This window comes from Cololabis saira, chromosome 4 (genome assembly GCF_033807715.1).
Source record: "Cololabis saira isolate AMF1-May2022 chromosome 4, fColSai1.1, whole genome shotgun sequence".
NCBI lineage: Eukaryota > Metazoa > Chordata > Actinopteri > Beloniformes > Belonidae > Cololabis > Cololabis saira.
The window spans coordinates 29,884,835-29,904,833 of NC_084590.1; the positions used below are offsets into that span (position 1 = coordinate 29,884,835).

The 19,999-nt window shown below is 38.7% G+C and overlaps 2 protein-coding genes across 3 annotated transcripts; one reads left to right on the forward strand and one right to left on the reverse strand.

The window, feature by feature from the left end:
• Positions 1-692: 692 nt before the first annotated feature.
• cep57 (centrosomal protein 57) lies at positions 693-10,381 on the reverse strand. Its single transcript, XM_061720333.1, has 10 exons — positions 9,996-10,381; positions 6,784-6,978; positions 6,552-6,670; positions 3,939-4,067; positions 3,249-3,326; positions 2,993-3,088; positions 1,639-1,719; positions 1,299-1,528; positions 1,081-1,225; positions 693-987 (listed from the first exon to the last, which is right to left on the reverse strand). Exons 1-10 carry the CDS (start codon positions 10,225-10,227, stop codon positions 814-816), a joined length of 1,479 nt encoding a protein of 492 aa, XP_061576317.1. The 5' UTR covers positions 10,228-10,381; the 3' UTR covers positions 693-813.
• Positions 10,382-10,914: 533 nt separating this feature from the next.
• On the forward strand, positions 10,915-19,173 carry mre11a (MRE11 homolog A, double strand break repair nuclease). Of its 2 annotated transcripts, XR_009782548.1 has the most exons (21): positions 10,915-10,939; positions 11,343-11,424; positions 12,332-12,464; positions 12,611-12,771; positions 12,881-12,968; positions 13,592-13,733; positions 13,861-13,975; positions 14,483-14,668; positions 14,793-14,964; positions 15,047-15,127; positions 15,212-15,341; positions 15,534-15,634; positions 15,730-15,900; positions 15,981-16,040; positions 16,107-16,284; positions 17,679-17,765; positions 17,842-17,903; positions 18,138-18,199; positions 18,470-18,566; positions 18,869-18,981; positions 19,015-19,173. XR_009782548.1 is itself a non-coding variant. In XM_061720334.1 (20 exons), exons 2-20 carry the CDS (start codon positions 11,405-11,407, stop codon positions 18,908-18,910), a joined length of 2,088 nt encoding a protein of 695 aa, XP_061576318.1. In that variant the 5' UTR covers positions 10,916-10,939; positions 11,343-11,404; the 3' UTR covers positions 18,911-19,173. The 2 variants fall into 2 exon arrangements, 1 of the variants encoding a protein (XP_061576318.1); XM_061720334.1 differs by having other exon boundaries at positions 10,916-10,939; positions 18,869-19,173.
• Positions 19,174-19,999: the final 826 nt, after the last annotated feature.

The following is a 19,999-nucleotide window of genomic DNA, read 5'->3' on the forward strand; positions in this document are numbered from 1 at the left end:
GATTTGTGCAGATAGGGATTTAAGTTGTGCCCTGACATTGGGGTATGTAAACCCATTTGCATTAACTTCCCAAGCTTTATTTTCCTCCACTACAGCAGGAAACATTTCTGAAAGACATGTTTCCTTTGAAATTCACCAAATGGTCCTGGTTTTATTGTAGACTACCTCTTACCTTTGGACCACATGAAGTAATTTTCTTACTTTTCAATGTACACTAAAAATAGGGGCATCTCAAACCTTTGAACTAAGGTGTATAAAGAGATCAAAATGTGTCACATAGTAGCAACTTGCTGATGAGAAACAACAAATGTATACTTTTTTGAAATACTATACATCTCACCATTTCATTTCTGCAGTTTTGTCACACTATAAATTACATCAGCACCCTAACTGATCTTCATTAAAATTAGGAACTGAATGTCAAAGAAACCTAGAATTTTTTTCAGTACCATGTGATTTAAGTTTCTTTAAAAAAATGCTCCTTCTTCAATGAGGAAACAAAAATAGTTTTCAAATTAGCAGAGCAAGAAAACCAAATCAAATGTTATTCTTTTTTAGAGAAAAAATAGGATTTCATAAAACTTACTTTGCTTACTAAAATCAACTTAAATATATTTCAGAATACACTCAATCTCCCAGTTATTAAAATAATAATAATAATAATAATAAAAAATAAAAAATAAAAATCATACAACTGTGGATCATGATCTCATGAACGTCATGCCGTATCCTTCAGTTTGTGGCAGGAGGTAGGTGGATAGCACCAGAAGAGGAAACTTAAGACGATGGTCTGATGAAAGGATGAGCTGAGCTTTACGTCTGCAATGAGGCCTGCAGAGCCTTCATGTCCCTCAGCAGCACCAGATTCCTCTTGCTTCTCTCTCCAGGTTGAGGTCTGATGGCCCCTGCGGAGCACCCTCTGCTTGAAAGTCTCACTTCTTTTCCACTATTTTGCCTAGATTTAGTTTTCTTCCTCAACTTCTTTACCTGGATAAGAGACAATAAAATGGGGGAGGAAAAAAAAAGTATGAAATGAAAGAAAAAGGCTCATCTGTGAAAATACACTTTATGAAAGCCTACCTGTGATTTGTGCTTGTAGAGTTTACTGATCTGCTCTCCTTTCCTCTCCATTTTCAATAACAGCCTTTCCTGTTCTCTCTGAAGCTCTTTCCTTTTCTCTTCAGAGACACTGTGCTCCACTTGCCTCCTCAACTCATCCTGCTCCCTGCCACAAGAGTAAAACTTAACTCTGTCAAAAAACATGACTTGAAATAAACCTCAAGTGTAAGCTCACTCACCCATTCATGAGTTGCAGCTCCTCTTGTAGTCCTCGCAGTAGCTCTGACAGCTCCTCTCCGCTGGCAGACGACAACGAGGAGGAACTATCTGAACGCCTCAGACCACCTGCCTCAGGGCCGTTTGGGCTGCAAGACAGCACACAGCTGTTGCAGAGGTGTGGTTGGTGTTTTTTCAGGAGAGAGATTACTGCTTGAACGTTGGCTCTGACTGAGTGGCTGCCGGCAACTGACTGAAAACCATGAAGAGAGCAGCGTCAAAGACGTTCAGCGTAAGGAAGGTAACATGCATACAATGTTTAGTCGTGTGTTACAACTACGAAAGCACGGATGTCCCAAATACCGTTCCAGCAATAAAAGGTACATCTTTGAGGCTCAGTCTGTAGTGCGGCTCTACGTAGGACGACTGGTGTGGTGAAGATTTCTGGAAAATAACAATTACCAACAATGGTCAGAACCACAAAAACATACTAACTGGAAATGAAGTAGGCCTGTAATAAATAACTGATTTTATTTGTTAATTCAATAAATAAAAAACACAATTTAGTGTACAACATTTGTTGTTACAAAACAACTGTTTTAACATTGTGCAGGGACAAGGAGATGTTGAAAATTTTTTTCAAAACATGCAATAGTGTCAAGAACAACTTTCTTCAAGGTTGTGATCAGATGGATGTTTTAAAAGAGAATAACATTTTATGTTTATTACACAACTGGTGAGTGTCATCACAATCTGAGGATTGAGTGATAAAATAATCCACTCTCTATCTTTATATCCAGATCACACCTCCAATTTGTGTTGTTCAAAACCTGCGAGTTGGAAAAGGATGACTTTGAACCAAAATATCAGGTATACCGTGATCCAATCAGAGGGCTGGATTTAGATTGGTATGAATGAACTAAAGAAAATTAGAACTGATAAACAGTTAATTAGATTGATAAACTGCATATCAACAGCCATTTTCACAATTTTTATTAGGTAGCATATATATATGTAATAACACATTTTACACTTCTTTCACACGTTTTTTAAATGATGCAATGTACAGTATTTCATACATGCAATATTCCAGCCAACATTTGTATGTGGAGCCATCTGAGACACAAATGGGTTAAAAAAAATGGGGTCCAATGTACATGTGCCCATGGGTGCCATGTTTACTACTACTACTACTACTACTACTACTACTGTCATTTAGCCTATGGTTTTATCCAAAGAGACTTACATCTGAGAGAACACAAGCAATCAAGCAAGCAAATCACATAGGTTCCCATTTAAATCTCAGATGGGCCCCACAGACAATTGTTGACTGGGACATATTTAAAAACTTGAGTTTTGTAATTATCTAAAATCCTTAAGAAAAAGAAATATACATTGAAATGTATGCAATCAGATACATTCTTAATGACGGTAGGTCTTACAATTTTCTTTTGTGCACGCGTGCCTACTCCCGCCTACCCCCCTACCACCCCCAAAAAAACAAATACAATGTTTAAGGTATTGCAGATATTCCTCAGACGCCACATAAATATTTGAAGTCCCATTTGAGAAATAACCGAAAAAATTCAAATTATAATCGACTTTAGACAACTTTAACCAAACAACTTTAATAATTGAAAAGAACCTGCACGTCTTAAAGTGCAACAACTCTTGTTTTACATTCTTATTATTAGAACAACTGTATCAAGCTCGTTACCTTTGAATTCACTTTCTTCTCTTTGGTCTGTCGGAGGGACAGGCGAGGTGATACTGACTGCAGCAGAACCCGATTGGCCTCCAAACCGGTCTGAAGCTGCGAAAGAAAAAAAAAAAATAGAGGAAAGAAAAAAAGCTGAAGCCTTCACTTATTAAACAACCAGAAACGAAAACAAATAAAAAAAACACAGAAACATCAGTGGTACGTGCTTGAAAATAGTTGTAGACAAGCAGGAACACCATTGAAGTCTTTCTACCTGGTTGGTTTTATCCTGGATAAGCTTCCTCTGGTGTTCTTCTAACTGTAATTTCCTCTCCAGCTCACAAATCTTAATCTGAAATATTGGAAGACACAATTATCATTAATGTGTTTATCATGAAATAAGCAAGACACATTTACTATCCATTTTATTGCACTTGTCGTCAGTGCTTCTTGGGAACCGAAAAAATTGACTAGTTTTAAAGCGTTCCCACTCTGGAGATATTTCTGAAGTAAACCATGATTTCGTCGATCTTTTGACACGGGATTTAAGTTTTAAAATTAAAACCTCAGCTTTTAAATTGTGAATTTCTCTATGGAGAGAGTGGCTCTATTCACACGTAAGAGCTCTTAATACAGACACACTGTAGAAAAGGTCAAACCATTCCGAGTCTCAGTGGTTTTTCAAATTTTTTTAGAGGAAATGTCTGAAAACTGAGCAGGTAAAAGTATCCAGTATCTCACAGGGAGAAGTGAAGAAAGTTTTATAATGTGCATTTTCTTCTCTTCAGTCAACTTGTAGCATTTTAAATGTATCTTACCAAAGTCATTCAAAACTTAGAAAAAGGTGTGAAAACAATAAATTAATATATACGCATCATTTTGTCTACAAATATGTGTTGACCATATCGACACCAAGTTCGGTTAAAATCTTTTAAACTAACAGTTTATTGATCAATTAACGTACGTCTGCATTTTTCTGTGCGCGTTGAAGCTGGCGATAGCCCTGCTCAAGTTGCTCCAGCTTCTCCAGCTGGACATGATCGGACACTGTGTCAGACTTTTGATCAGCTGAACAAGTTTTCTCCACGGAGCCCTACAGGGGAAAATGCAAAAGAGAAAGAGAGAGGAAAAAATAAATAAATAAAAAAATATCACGACAGTAAATGAGTTTTTTGTGTAATTTCCACCACTTTTGAATGAAAAAAAAAAAAACAATTGGAAAGCCAACATTTAAGTACGGAAGAGTATTAGGGCCACTTAAAAAAAATAAAAAGAATTCTGAGAAAAAAGTCAGAATTCTGACTTTAATCTCAGAATTCTGAGAAAAAAGTCAGAATTCTGAGAAAAAAGTCAGAATTCTGAGAAAAAAGTCAGAATTCTGAGAAAAAAGTCAGAATTCTGACTTTAATCTCAGAATTCTGAGAAATAATAATAATAAAAATAATAAAATAATAATAATAATAATAATAAAAACAGCAAGAAGGTCCCCGGTTCGACTCCCAGGCCCGGCAGGGGCCTTTCTGTGTGGAGTTTGCATGTTCTCCCCGTGCTTGCGTGGGTTTTCTCCGGGTACTCCGGCTTCCTCCCACAGTCCAAAAACATGCACGCTAGGTTAATTGGTGATTCTAAATTGCCCGTAGGTGTGAGCGTGAGTGTGGTTGTGAGCATGGTTTGTGTGTTTATATGTGGCCCTGTGATGGACTGGTGACCTGTCCAGGGTGTAACCCCTGCCTCTCACCTGAAATGAGCTGGGATAGGCTCCAGCAGACCCCCGTTACCCCGCAAGGGATAAAGCGGGTATAGATAATGGATGGATTCTGACTTTTTTCTCAGAATTCTGAGATTAAAGTCAGAATTCTGACTTTTTTCTCAGAATTCTGACTTTTTTCTCAGAATTATTATTTTTTTTTTAGTGGCCCAGAATTCTGACTTTTTTCTCAGAATTCTGAGATTAAAGTCAGAATTCTGACTTTTTTCTCAGAATTCTGAGATTAAAGTCAGAATTCTGACTTTTTTCTCAGAATTCTGACTTTTTTCTCAGAATTTTGACTTTTTTCTCAGAATTCTGAGATTAAAGTCAGAATTCTGACTTTTTTCTCAGAATTCTGAGATTAAAGTCAGAATTCTGACTTTTTTCTCAGAATTCTTTTTATTTTTTTTAAGTGGCCCTAATACTCTTCCGTATTTAAGGTAATAAACGATTGTCTTGCTTATAACTATATGGTCGCCAAAATCATAAGCCATGTCAGATTAACAACTATGTAACTGCTCAGTCTGCCATTGACAAAATGGACAAACAATGCCACCAAGTGCCCTGAAGTGTCATATCCTGAGATCTGCAATTAAATTATTGAATCTCCAGGTGATGCTTAACATCAGAACCAAATACTATTAGTATCTATGTACTATGAGTTATCTGTGAATTAGGGCTGTTCGATTTTGCCCAAAAATAAAATCTCGATTCTTTTCTCTCAAAATCCGATTTTCGATTACGATTATTTTGTGAATTGACAGAAGGCAAAGAAATGATTTCAAATATGCTGTTTTTTTATTGAACATTTGCCCCATTGGGCTTTAAGTGCAAACTTTGCTCTTATTAAACCAAAAATGAATGAATAAAGTGCAAAACTCTGTAAAAAAAGTTGAAAAAAAGTTTTAAAAAATATAACAAAATATAAAGTTTTATCTCAGAAAAAAAATAAATCAGCAAATAAGCACTTGCAAACATACAGTAAGTTATATTTCCAATTAAATAAAACAAGACATTTTCTAATTAAACTAAACTGGGTCTTTGCATGCTAAATAATAATGCAACCCATGAAGGAGGTAGAGGTGTGTAATGTCAGTCATTACATTTGCTGTTCACATTTGCAAGTTTTTTGCAAGGAACACGAGCTGGTCTACCGCATCTGGCTTGAGGGATGCCCGGTGGCATGTTACAACGCCCCCTCCTACACTAAAGAGCCTCTCCGATGGGGCACTTGTGGCAGGTATTGAGAGGTATTTCCATCAATCATTAATATGGTATCAATCATTAATATGTGTGCAGACAAGGGGAAAAAAAAAATAAAAAATGTAAAAAAAAAGAAGTGAAAAATCGATTTTACGAGTTTCACGTTTTAACATCGTTCTAATTACATAATCGCGATTACGATTTAAAATCGATTAATCGAACAGCCCTACTGTGAATAAGTGATTATCATAAATATATATGTTATGACTGACTACCCAAGTCCCAGTTACCTATTGTCATTCTTGCTGTTGACTGCCTGAAGCCATAAATCTCTCATTTTACCATCTTTTCATTCTTCAATTATTTACATAAAAAGAAAAACTGTGATCTTTACTATAAACTGATGAGCAAATACCTACGTAGCAGCTTTTAGGCATGTTACTGCTGGTATTTCCAACTTGCCTGCAGTAGTTTTACAGAGTTTATTTTCCCCTCGAAAGGCGGGGTAGTCATCCCGATAAAAGGGATATTTTGTAATACAAATCCCCTCCACACGTCAGAGTTTTGTGTATTTTTGGACAGGAGGTCTTATTGACTGTTTTCCAACCTCAAACATGAGTTTACCTGCTTATTGAGCAGGCTAGTTCTATCCGTCCTGCGCAACATCCCTCTCATGTGGTCCAGCTGTTGCTCCAGCTTTGCACAGCGAGATTCTGAAGTAGCAAGGTGGGTGACCAAGTCTCCTTATAAAAGTATACATGAATAATTAAACATAAACAAGACAAAAGAATCCCCCCCAAAATATGATGCAATAAATGGGCACATACAATACTGTATAAGTAAGTGATATGCTCACCTTTATTGCATTTAGTCTGGCCACTCGTCTCTTTTTCTGTTTGACTGTTTACTAGTCTCTGTGCAACTCTGTACCCCCGAAGAGGTCTGTGCGATTCATCTTTCCCCAAAGAACGCAAACTACGCTCTGCTTGTTCCTTCTCCAACTCCAGCTTCCTAATTTTCTCCTGGAGGTTCCTCAGAGCAGATAAGATCGCTACACGTGCACACACATAAATCAAGAGTATATTAGAAGTGCAATGCACATGATGAGATACAGATTACATCACATTAAACTACACTTAGCAGACACTTATCCAAAGTGGCTTACAGTAGAGGAAAACGGGTTACAGAACACACAGTAAATTACAGAGTCAGTGCAGTTTAGGGAGCATGGAGGTGTGGGTTGAAAGGACAGTGAGATAGGGTGATTAGGATAGGACGTGGTCCTGGAAGAGAAACAAAACAGAGGGATGACCCTTCTCCTGGAACAACTGTAAGACTGTTTCACCACCGTGGAACCATGACGGAGAACGGTCTCGACAGAGGTCGCTTTGTGTAAGAGAGGACAAGGCCAGTCAATGTTCTTGTGATGAGCACAATGTCCAGGAAGAGGCATAGGCCTTTCCATCTGAGCTGCACAACCTAAAGTCAATTTGTAGATAAACACAACCTGTGTGCATCCTCAGGCGTGACCATCAAAGATTAATGAACAGGTGTGACATGCAACCTTTTAGGTTGACTGAAGACCATACCTGTCAAGTCTCCCGTTTTGGCCAAGAAAGTAAATGTAAATGTTGCACTTGAAAACACTACATTTTTATATAAACTGAAAACATTTCAAATAAATGTGTGTTAATTCCCCTTTGTGTTTTTACTCAGGCTCTATTATGGGAATTGCATACATTGTCCACATCATTTCAGTGTCAACAAAGGTACATAAAGACAAACATAAAGACAGTGTCAACAAAGGCACATAATTGTAGTTTGTAAGTGATTGACAGGTAGATATTTTAGATTTCTTGTAAACCTGTCTTAAAATGTAAGACAGGTTGGACAGCGGGTGGCGGAAGATTTCCCTTATTTTTTAATCCAAAACTTGACAGGTATGTTGAAGACCAGATGTATCAGGGAATTTAGGACCTTTTGTAGAGGTTTTATTAATCAAGCTGGTAGGCCAACTAGGAAGGCATTGCAGTTGTCAAAGTGGGACATAACCAGGGGTGCACACAAGCCGGTACTCCAGGGCTAGTCTACTGCATGTTTTAGATCTGTCCCTGTCTTCAACACACCTGATTCTAACCACTGGTCGTCATCAACATGTCATCAAGGTTTACACAACTCTGTTGGTGACACAGCCTTGTCTATCAGTGTTGTGTTGAGGGAGGGAAACATCTAAAACGTGCAGTAGATTGGCCCTCGAGTCCCGGCTTGTGTGCACCCCTGGACATAACTATGGCCTGCACCAGGAGTTCACTGTAACACGGATACATTTCAAACATAACTGGATTTGTGTCTTAATTATTCAATCAAAAAAAAGATTGCTTCAATCAAAAAATACATTTTCAATTAAAAGGAGCATGAGGCTCCTTTAAAAAAAATTAGACTCTCTAGCGCCACCCTTCGCCACGACGGCCGTCGGGGGTACTGCAGCCAACAGCGAAGCCGGCACGGGAGAACAGGGAGAACGTGCATGCAGCGTTTTATGACCTCACATCCGCAGGACAGCGCAGGAAATTCAGCCCCCGAATTGCAGCACATTAGCTGTGTCCCAATTCAGGGGCTGCGTCCTTCGAGGGCTGGATTTGAAGACCGATTGCGTCACAGCGGCGCGCCGAAGGCTGTCCCATTTCGAAGGTTCCTTCAAATGCAGCCTTCTTTTCCCGCTGTTTTGAAGGATCCATCGGTTGTATCCTCGGCGGCCCACCATATCCCAAGATTCATTGCGCACAGTCAGAAAAATATTTATTTTCAGAAAAATATTTTCAGATTCAAATTTTTTCAGAAAAATATATTATTTCCGCCGGCGCTGGCGGACACGCCTCTCTTCCTCCTCCAACAAAATGAAAAACAAAAAAAACAAAACTTCTGGCTCCATTTCTTTCTTTCTTTCTTTCTTTCTTTCTTTCTTTCTTTCTTTCTTTCTTTCTTTCTTTCTTTCTTTCTTTCTTTCTTTCTTTCTTTCTTTCTTTCTTTCTTTCTTTCTTTCTTTCTTTCTTTCTTTCTTTCTTTCTTTCTTTCTTTCTTTCTTTCTACTTTGTTTAGTGACGTAGGACAAGGGCGGGAACAGCTGGTGACGCAACCAGGAAATCTCCCACAGGCTAGACCGTCTCATTTCACTAGCGTCCGTCCAGCCTTCGGTATGGCCTTCGCGGTCTTCGAAGGCGTGGCCTACGAAGACCGCGTCCTCAGAAGGACCCAGTCCCTGAATTGGGACACAGCTATTTTGCAGCACACAGCCTGTTCAAGGCTACGGAGAGATACGCTAGAGGGCTCATTCTTTTTGGTTTGGAACGCTTCATCTGACATTATTACTACAAAACTTAAAACGTGTACGAATTTTTTTCATAAATCCTGCCTCATGCTCCTTTAAAAAAAAAAATCACTTTGATCAAAAAAAACTTTTTCAATCAAAGAAAAAAAGTGTTTGAATGCAAACAAATATTTGAGACTCAAAAAAATGCATTTGAACAGTGTTTTTCTTTGATTGGAAATGTTCTCTTTGATAGAAGTGAAGTTTGTTTGGTTTGAAGCAACTTTTTTGATTGAAGTAGTGTTTTTTTGTGTTTGGGCCATATTATGGGTAGGACATTTGTGTCTTTATCATTTAATTAAAAAAGAAGTTGCTTCAAAAAAAAAAAAAAAAAAGTGTTTGAATGCAAAAAAATATTTGAGACCCAAAACATTGCATTTGAACACTTTTTTTTTTTGGATTTAAAATATTTTTTTCGATTTGAAGTGATTTTTTTTTTGATTGAAGTGAAAAAAGTTTTGAAGTCTTTTTTTTTTTTGATTGAATCATTTTGACATTTTGACACAAACATCCCGCAGTGAATTGAAGCAAGTAGCTGGTGTGGAAGAACACATAGATAGGCCTATAGGTGCAGCTGAGACATTCAAGTAGTGAGGCATCATGTTGCACGTGTAACCATGGAGCTCTAAAACATCACAGTGTTTGAAAGGAAACTTTATAGTGGGGGAGACGAGCATCTCACACGCTTCAAGGAAGCTCACCTGCACTGCTGGTCTCCGGGAAGGCTTTGCGGGGTGAAAGTGGGAGACATGAGTGCAGGATGCGTGTTTGGGGCGTGTGATGCACTGTTGTGTTGATGAAGGGACGGTGAGCTGGATAGTCTTTATAAGATGGCAGAGACAAGCATTCAGACACTACTCCACTGGCCGGCTCCTGTAGAAAAACAACACTCCAGTGAAAGGAAGCACACACCCAACAAATCCAATAATGCATGTGAAAATTATAGAAATACGGTTGTGAAGTGCTCCCAATGAATATTGAGGTGCAACATTAGTTTTTCTGGACTAAAGTGTACCAGCTGCTGCTAAGTGGCAGCCTATCTAACGTTACAGAACAGTTGGCATTTATTTAAAAAAAATGTTTTCACTTTACTTCACTTTTTTTTCTCACTTTTTTAAATATATATGAGGCAAATTTTGATACTGCTACCTTCTCCCGCGTAGGATGTGATGAGGCTGTTTTTGAGAGAGTCTCCATCGAAACTCAGCCAATCCAGTCTGCTTTCACTCTCACTTCTCAATAAAAGCTGGCACTTTGATATATATAATAAGCCGGTTCACATGCATTTGTCAAGACACATATTCGTTGTGGAAAGAACGCATCACCCTGCAAGACTTTCACATGACAAACACGAAAAAAATGAAGCCCTGGGTTGAATTTCAAAGGGATGAGTATGATCATTAGTCCCGCCCCGCCCGCCGGACACCGAACACGTTCGATTTAATGTTAAATCCGGGAAATATTGAAACCGGTATTTCTTGGTGAGTAAAGCAAACATACCCTGGTAGCCAAGCGGAAATGTAGTCCTCTTATGTGGCTGTTATGCTCTCTTAGAGAGGTGATACTTCAACATAAAACTACAACTACCAGGAGTCTTTTGTGAGGGGCGGGGTGTGACTTTGCAGGAGTTGCCGGGATTTTAAGGGTAAGTTAGTTTGGTGAAAGATTGGAGGTGTGTATCCATATTTATTATTGCTTTTTGTTCCATCTATGTTGTATGTGTGTATTATGCCAGGCACTTAATTACTGTTACAAACGCATATTAAACGTGGGTTAAACACGTGTTGAGCTTGTATTAGTTGTCGTGTTCCGCCCACATGTTTTTAGCTTCAGTAAATGCTAACTCACAGTTACACATTACTCTCTTTAACTCTCTTAAAAACACGCCCAAAATTAAAAAGCATACCAATAAATATTGCTATTGTAACACAACTATATGTAAACAGCTGCCACCACATTTGTTTATATAAAGTGGAGTTTTCATTTTGATACATGGCATTTATATTTTCTATATTTTCTTTTCTGTATGTATGTTGTATTTTCTGCAGGTTTTACCTTTTTGCCGACTGATTGAAAGGTCTAAACAGATCCTGTATTTTCCCACGCCGGCATGTCCTCAGAGAACACATTGTGAGTTTCTGTAAATCTTTAACTCTCCATATCTCCCAGTCAGCAATAAATAATGTCTTTATGTAGAAAATTAACACACAAGTTACAATACAGCTTACAGGTTTACAGGGCTAGAACAATGACATTGATGAGCCCAGGGGCAAAAATCCCGTTTCATAGTTGGGGGGGACAATAAACAGTAAAATTTTAGAGAATAAATCCAGGGTGGGACAAGGAATAAAAGTTTTAGCCTTCCTTTAATACAGCATTTTGACATTTTCATCTCTATCTCGCAAACAGGCAGAAGACCTTTCTTAGAGCAATACAAAACAATGGTATTAGGTGGAAGGTGGCAATAATACAGCACATCTGACATAATACACTGCAAAAACCCAAAATCTTAACAAGAATATTTGTCTTATTTCTAGTTAAAATGTCTCATTTTTAGTTAAAAAAAATCTCATTACACTTAAAACAAGACTCATCACTGGAAAAAAGCAAAAATTTTCACCTGTTTCAAGTAGATTTTCACTTAAAATAAGTAGAAAAATCTGCCAGTGGAACAAGATTGTTTTGCTTATTAGATAAATCTTGTCGCACTGGCAGATTTTTCTAATTATTTCAAGTGAAAATTTACTTGAAACAGGTGAAAATTGTCAAATAACAAGTTATTTTTCTGGTGATGACTCTTGTTTTAAGTGTAATGAGATTTTACTGTTTATTATTATTTTCGATTTCGGTTTCGGTCACAAATTTTCATTTTGGTGTATCACTACTAAATACTACTGCATTGTTCCAAAATTATTAATTCTGTCTCAAATTATTCTAGGGGGGGACAGCTTTACTAATGGGGGGGGACTTGTCCCCCCCGGGATTTTCGCCCCTGGATGAGCCCTATTTTCTTTTTTTTTGCGTACTATTTTTCTAGGGATGATGAGGATACCTTCAAGGTCCTAATTGCCACAGATATTCATCTTGGTTACCTCGAGAAAGATGCTATACGCGGCAATGACACCTTCATCACATTTGATGAAATTTTGCAGTATGCCAAGTCAAAACAGGTACTCCAGATGGATGAGTGTGGTGCTTATACGGACAAACACAATTATATCTCTGTGTGCTTGCATGACCAGAAGTATCGTGTGCCTGCCTTCATTAAATGATTACCCTCTGTTTTCTTTTTACACGCTCGTTTCCTGGTTTCCAGGTAGACTTAATCCTGCTGGGGGGGGATTTGTTTCATGACAATAAACCTTCACGTAGATGCCTCCACAACTGCATCACTTTGCTAAGAAAATACTGCATGGGAGACTCACCTGTAACCTTCAACATCCTTAGTGACCAGACTGTCAACTTCAACACAACCAAGTCAGTTCCTGAATTATTCTGCTCTGCTTTTTTTTTCATTTTTGTTTGTTTGTAACCATCAATAGTGTATTTGTGTTGAATACATTTGTATTTGTATTATGTGTTGTAGGTTCCCCTGGGTGAACTATCAGGATCAAAACCTGAACATCTCTATTCCTGTGTTCAGTGTTCATGGTAATCATGATGACCCAACTGGGGTGAGTTGCTTTTAAAATAACAGAAATTGCAAACAACAACCGCCCACTTTTATATATTAGGGCTGCAACTAATAACTATTTTGATAGTTGATTAGGCATCCACTAATTAAACGATTAGTCGACTAATCACATTATGAATCTCATGATTATTAAATGGCTCTTATTTAGCTCTCAGCTTTTAAATTTTGCATGAGGTTTTTTAAATATTGTGGTAGTTAAAAATAAAAACAAGAAAGATTTACACTTCATTCAAAAACGCATCTTTTAATGAACTTTGCTGCCAGTTGCCGCCATGTTGTTTACCTGGCGATGTACTCAGCAGAGATAGAAAGGGCGGGCGATGCTAGACCCTGTTGAAAAACAAATGTGGTAACAATTGCGACTGAATGCTATTGCGTATCTACAATTCTCCGTAAAGATAGAAGAGAACAAGAGGCCTCCCTCTGTCGTTTTTTTTTATTTATTTTTTTTCTTGTCGACAATAGTTGATTTATTTTATTATCGATTTTTGTTGACAATTTCGTCTAATTGTTGCACCCCTATTATATATTCATATAAGTACACACATTTCTGTATATATGTGGCTGTTTGTGTGTCCTGATGGTTTATTTATTTCTCTCTAGTCCGAAGGTTTGTGCGCATTGGATCTGCTAAGTGCTTCTGGTCTTGTTAATCATTTTGGCCACTCCAACTCCGTGGAAAGGATCGAAATTAGTCCCATTCTGATGCAGAAAGGCAACACCAAGCTGGCCCTTTATGGTCTTGGTGAGTTTGTGCTCTGTGTTTTATGATGGGCTGGTTGCGTCTGTTGTTGAGATAACTTTGGCGTTCTCCCCTTTTTTTTCTCTCTCTCTTTTTTTTTTTTTCTTCTTTTCACTGAATGGGTGTAAAGGTTCTATCCCAGACGAGCGCTTGTACAGAATGTTTGTCAACAACCAGGTTTCAATGCTTCGCCCCAAAGAAGACCAAGATGAATGGTTTAACCTCTTTACAATCCACCAGAACAGGTGCGTGTGCGCTAAAAAATAATCAGTTATATGGACAGAGCTGTATTTTAGTGCTTGTCTAATTTTAAATGCAAGAGGGCTGGTGAAGGAATCACACAATCGTACACACACATGCACGAAAAAAAAACCCAACCCAAAACAAACTGTTGAATGTTGAAAATGCATATATATGTGACTTAAAGGTTTAGTGAAATTTGTTATGAACCATTAATGTATTGCAGACAAAAAAGACATGTGCGAATCATATGTGATTCAAAGAGTCAGTATGCCTCAGTATCCTAATCATGGTAAGACGTTTGAAAGGAATTGATAGAAAACACATTCTTAAAAGTGTGAATAACAAATTGGCTTGGGATGCTTAGTCCATGCATTGACATGTTCTTTGTGTATCGATTTGTTGTATAAATATTTGATGCATTATTTGGGAATGACAGCCCCAATTAGTATTTGAATGAAGTAAGCGGATAATCTCTACATTATAATTGTTCTTTAATTGTTTTTGTGAAGGAGTAAACATGGTCCTACAAACTACATTCCCGAGCAGTTCCTGGATGACTTTCTCGACCTGGTGGTGTGGGGTCACGAGCACGAATGTCTGATTGCACCGAGCAGAAACGAGCAGCAGCTCTTCTATGTGACACAGCCTGGAAGCTCTGTGGCCACCTCCCTATCCCCTGGAGAGGCCGCTAAGAAGTATGCGTACACCCAAAACACAAACACAGGGGACGATGGACTCCAAATTATGAACATATTTCGACAGGCTGAAGTTGTTAATCCCTTGTGTTTTTGTTCTTGTTTCTGTGGGGGGTGTATGCAGGCACATAGGACTGCTGAGAGTGAAAGGTCGAAAGATGAATCTGCAAAAGATCCCCTTAAACACTGTGCGTCAGTTTTTTATTCAGGATGTGGTGCTGGCTGACTTTGAAGACATTTTCACTCCTGACACACCTCAGGTTACAAAGAAGGTGGAGGATTTGTGCTATGCCAAGGTAACCCTCAACAGTCCTCCGACAACTTGCTTTTGCTACCTCTTGTCTCAATGTATCCTTTATCTTTCTCGTCATCCTGTAGGTCACAGAGATGTTGGAAGAAGCTGAGCGGGAAAGACTCGGAAGTCCACTCACTCCGGAGAAACCTTTAATTCGGCTGAGAGTGAGAGCCGCACACATGTAAACTGCGCACACAACTTCATATTAACATTTAAATCTAATTAGCCCTTTCTGATGCCTTCTGTAGGTGGACTACAGCGGGGGCTTTGAGGCGTTCAACACCTCTCGCTTCAGTCAAAAGTTTGTTGAGCGTGTGGCCAACCCAAAAGACGTTATTCACTTCATGAGACGACGTGAGCAAAAGGAGGACATCAAAGGTGTGGCACAGGCTAATTACACTCCCTTTGACCTGGTTACCAGTTAAGATAGCCCTGAACAGACTTAATTAAGAGCATTATGGGTTTTTAGTATTTGCAATTATTTATTCCTAAATTTCATGGAGGCTTTTGAGATAAATGTACATGTAAAAGGATTTCCATGTGAGGAGTTTCCTTTGTTGTACTTTTCAGATGAGGTCAATGTTGACTATGGCAAGTTGATAAAAACCACTGCTGTTGAGGGCCTGAGAGTGGAGGACCTAGTTAAAAAGTACTTTGAAGCAGCTGAGCAGGTGTGTTTCAATAAAAACACATGCTTGCATACTCATGGGACTTATGATCGGCTTGTTTTCATCTGTGTTTCAACTGTTTATGTCCGGCTTCACAGAAGGTGCAGCTGTCTCTGCTGACAGAGCAGGGCATGGGAAAGGCCATCCAGGAGTTTGTGGACAAAGATGAGAAGGATGCCATTGAGGAGCTCATCACCTACCAGTTAGAGAAGACACAGCGCCATCTTCAGGCCAGAGGAATTGCTACAGAGCAGGATATAGATGAAGAGGCAAGAGAATATACCTCTACCAGCTGAGTGTATGTTTATTTTATGTGCTAGGATTACAGTGGATATCTTTATACATTCAGATTCGGCGATTCAGAGATTCTAAAAAGAACACAACTGAAGAGGACAATGAGATTCAAGAAGTAAGTAAAGAATAACAAAGATCTGAAATAGCTTCTGCATTGTATTATTATCTCTCTCCTTCTCAGGCTATCAACAGAGCCAAGGCTCACCGACTGGAACGTGGTGATGTCGATCCTCCAGGTGAATCAGATGATTTTGGAGATGTTGCCATGGATTCTGATGAAGGTTCAATTCCGTTTCCTGCCCCTACACGCGGCAGAGGGCGAGGAAGCAGAGGACGAGGCAGCAGAGGCAGGGGCAGAGGTGAGGGGGGAGGGCTGCAGTATATGGATGTTCTCGTGTTGATTCAAGAATCTATGTTGTGTATGAGACAAGACTGCTAACACACACAAAAAATGGTTTAGTGACTTGAGTGATAAGCTACAAACACACAAAAGACAATCAATATTGTCTGGTTATCAAACTGTTTTGCAAGAATACCGGAAAAATACAGAAATGTACATACAAAACGTCTTACTGTAACGGCTGTGTTTTTTCCGGACTCATGCACCGTCGTGCTTGTAATCAGTTCTCACATTTGCAAATGTGCTATTCTTCAAGATAGCCGAGGAGAGTCCCATTAGATACTCACACTTTCAGTTGAGTTCACATTTACATAAAGATGGTTAAAGGAAAATTCCAGCACAAATGTCAGCCCTGACTGTAATTCAGCACTTGATGCTTAACAGTAAAACATTTCCAGGAAAGGGTGTTCGTGTCTCTCACTATCCATAAATGACCGAACAGATTACAGTCAGTGTAGGTAGGCTTGATAAGAAAAGTTAGATTTAGTGCTGAACGTGTTGGGGAAAATTTCTGAATATTTCGATCAGATATAAAGGTTACAGTTGTATTTGCGATATAATGTTTAACTGTCAAGTTTCGGTTCATTAGTCACTATCATACTTAAAAAACATCACTGAAATATTGTTTCTTAGGCAGGATCAGCACAGTTTCTATTGCCTTTCTTTTTTTTTGTTACTTTCACCTATTTTTTACAGATGTTGGCACATGTTCATCGTGTTTTCCGAGGAAAGACCAAAATAATCCCTTTTGAGCCAAGTAAATAATTGTGACCTTTGCAACTTGCTAATTACATCAAAATTACAGTCAAAATGGAGATTTTGATTAAAAAAAAAAAAACAGATCAGTTAATCCTTCAGCCATAATACATATTTGGGCATTTTGACGATGTAAAAATCTCACAAGCGTGAATTTAGTTGTAGGGAAAAAAGAAGAAGAAAAAGTTATTTTGTTGAATTTAAGCAGGAGTCTGCTGAGCTACCGACATTCCTATATATGATGCTGGCCCCAAAAAACCGTGTAAGAAACCCACACTCTTGGAGCCTCTTACCCTCTGCTCCGTTAGGAACCTCAATATTACAGACAAGCTCCAGAATAGAAATCCCCAAACTGAAAACACCGGCAGCAGGTCCATGGTTTCCATGTAGCTGCTCAGGAGCTGTGTATCTCGTATCTACCTCCGCCTTCCCTCTTCCCTCTGTGGGTTCTGTACTTGTCTGATAGAGCTACAGAAACATCTTATTCCTGTAATATTTCCTGAACACTCTGGTTATTGACAAATTTGGTTAACTGTGGCGGTAAAAAACTTAAGTTGGTTGTAAAATGTGAATTCCACTGTACGTGTTTTTGATCAGGTGCAGCTGCTTCTGAACCAAAACAAGCTGGTCGGGGTCGTTCCCAGAAATCCTCAGCATCAACACAAAGCAGAAGTATTATGCAAGGTAAGGCAACTTTTATTCAGCCCCCTACTTTAACCTTAAATCCACTTTTCTCTGTCACTTATATCTCATTCTTTAGCATTTCAGGCTCCATCCCAGAAATCGCGATATGGAGCCAGCTCATCATCTGCAGCTGATGAAGTATGTCAACCTAGTAAATCAGAACACCTCCTCTGCCAAGACCATTGATGTGTTTCTTAACTTTAACAAATTATGAACCTAATTCAATCTAAAATTAAAACTGTTCCTTGTTTTCCATGTTCCTTGTACTCCAGCTTTGTACCTTCTCTACTAATAAAGTTTGTACACATTTTTTAATTTGCCCATGATCTTCATAATTCTGCAACCTTGTTTCTTCTCTCCAACCATCTCCAGATGATAATTGATGACTCAGATGACGATATTCCTGCAGTGAAAGCTACCAGGCCGCCTCCAAGGTAGGTGTTTGTGCTCTTTGGACTCAAGTGGACTAGATCTCTGTTTGAAGTTAACACAGATATGCAGAAACCTTTTCTTTACCTCCTTCCTTCCTTCCCTGCTCAATCACATCTGATTTCATCACCATCCGTTTGTCATCAAGGTCTTCTCAAATCTTATAAAACATACACTGGTCCTGAGGACCACGGTTGAAGAAAACAGTTCTTGACATTGATATTCAAATGGTGTTTCTTTAAAAATGTACCCGCCCCCCTCCTTTCCCAACACAGACCTTCAGGATCGTCATCCTTCTCCAAGTACAGCTCTCAGAGCCAGAGCCAGTCATCTCGAGGAGTTGCATTTGAGGATAGCGATGATGATGATGAGGTACATTGAAATCTCAGGAAAGGATACTGAGGGCGTTTATATTTCATAAGTTCAGACTGCTTTTTTTTTCCAACTGTGAAAGCAAGCTCGAAATCCAAAGCAGAATTACAATGTGTTCCCAAGGTTTGTCGAAATCAAAAATGACCTGAAACCTTAAATACTTTTTTTCATGCAAAAAAATATATACCTTCCCTTACCTTTTAATTTGACACTTTATTTAAGAACAGTTTAATAGTGTATTTTCCGGTTTTCTTGTTCAAAGTTTTAATACTTTCTCAATCTTTTTTTTTGTCTTTGTACAGGATAACCCTTTCAAAGGCCCCAGCCGTCGTTCAAGAAGATAATTTCAAGTGGGTTTATCAAATCTTAATATTGTTAATTTTCAAAAACATCTGTTATCAAGCTTTTACATTGTTCTGAAGGACTTCGAGTTACATTCATTTATCAGTCTTCTCAGTGTGTGCAAGTAAAATTTACCTTAGTCTGTCATTGTTGCATCCGATCAGTCTGAGTGTTGCTGTTGTACATTAACACTGAACAGTGTTGAATTTCTTTCACTGACCTTTGTAGTACTTCATAGGAATAATAAATGCATTTTTTTTCTAAATCTGGTCCTCTTTGTCTGTTTTAATATTTGTTTTCCTCTCAAAGGTGGAAGTTACCGTTACAAAACCATCCTTAAACTGTGAAATGAAAATGAGATGGAAAAAAATATTTAAAGGTCTTGCTGCCAGCCTTTGGGTTTACATTTTATCTCATGCTGATTCCTTTTTTTTTTTTCTTCTTTTTGTAAAGGTATGAACAACTGATTTGGTGGTTCAAATTATCACATTATTCAACACGGGTGGGAGGATCAGTGGGGCCGGAACGATACTAGTTTGCAAAACACAAACAACAATACCACGCCCTTAGACTGTGGCCATGACCAGGTTACCACAGCAGTTTTGGTAGAAGTGATCTATGCTCAAGAGGCAAAACCAGATTTATACTGCCGTGTTAATGAAAATGCTTGATGGATTAAGAAGTGTTGTATGAATGTGGGTGGGGGAAAAAAAAAAGTATCCTAAATTGCCCTCAGTAGAACGTAACCAAGGAAGTGCTACAGTAGACAGACTGGTCTTCTGTTATCAGGGACCTTCGAGAGGAGGGTCCCCCCTTATGATCCTGGTCCTGCTCAAGGAGTTTTTTTTGCCATTGTTTGGCTTAAGATTTTTCTCCCACTGGGGGAGTTTTTACCTGCCATTGTTTATGTAATAAATGCTCGAGTGTCATGTTCTGGGTCTGGAAAGCACCTAGAGACAACTTGTGTAGTAGTAGATGCTATATAAATAAAATGGAATTGAATTGCTATGGAACCAACTTCCAATTTGGGTTAAGGAGGCTGACACCACCTTCACCTTTAAAACCACAGCTGCAGGGGGACACCAACATGA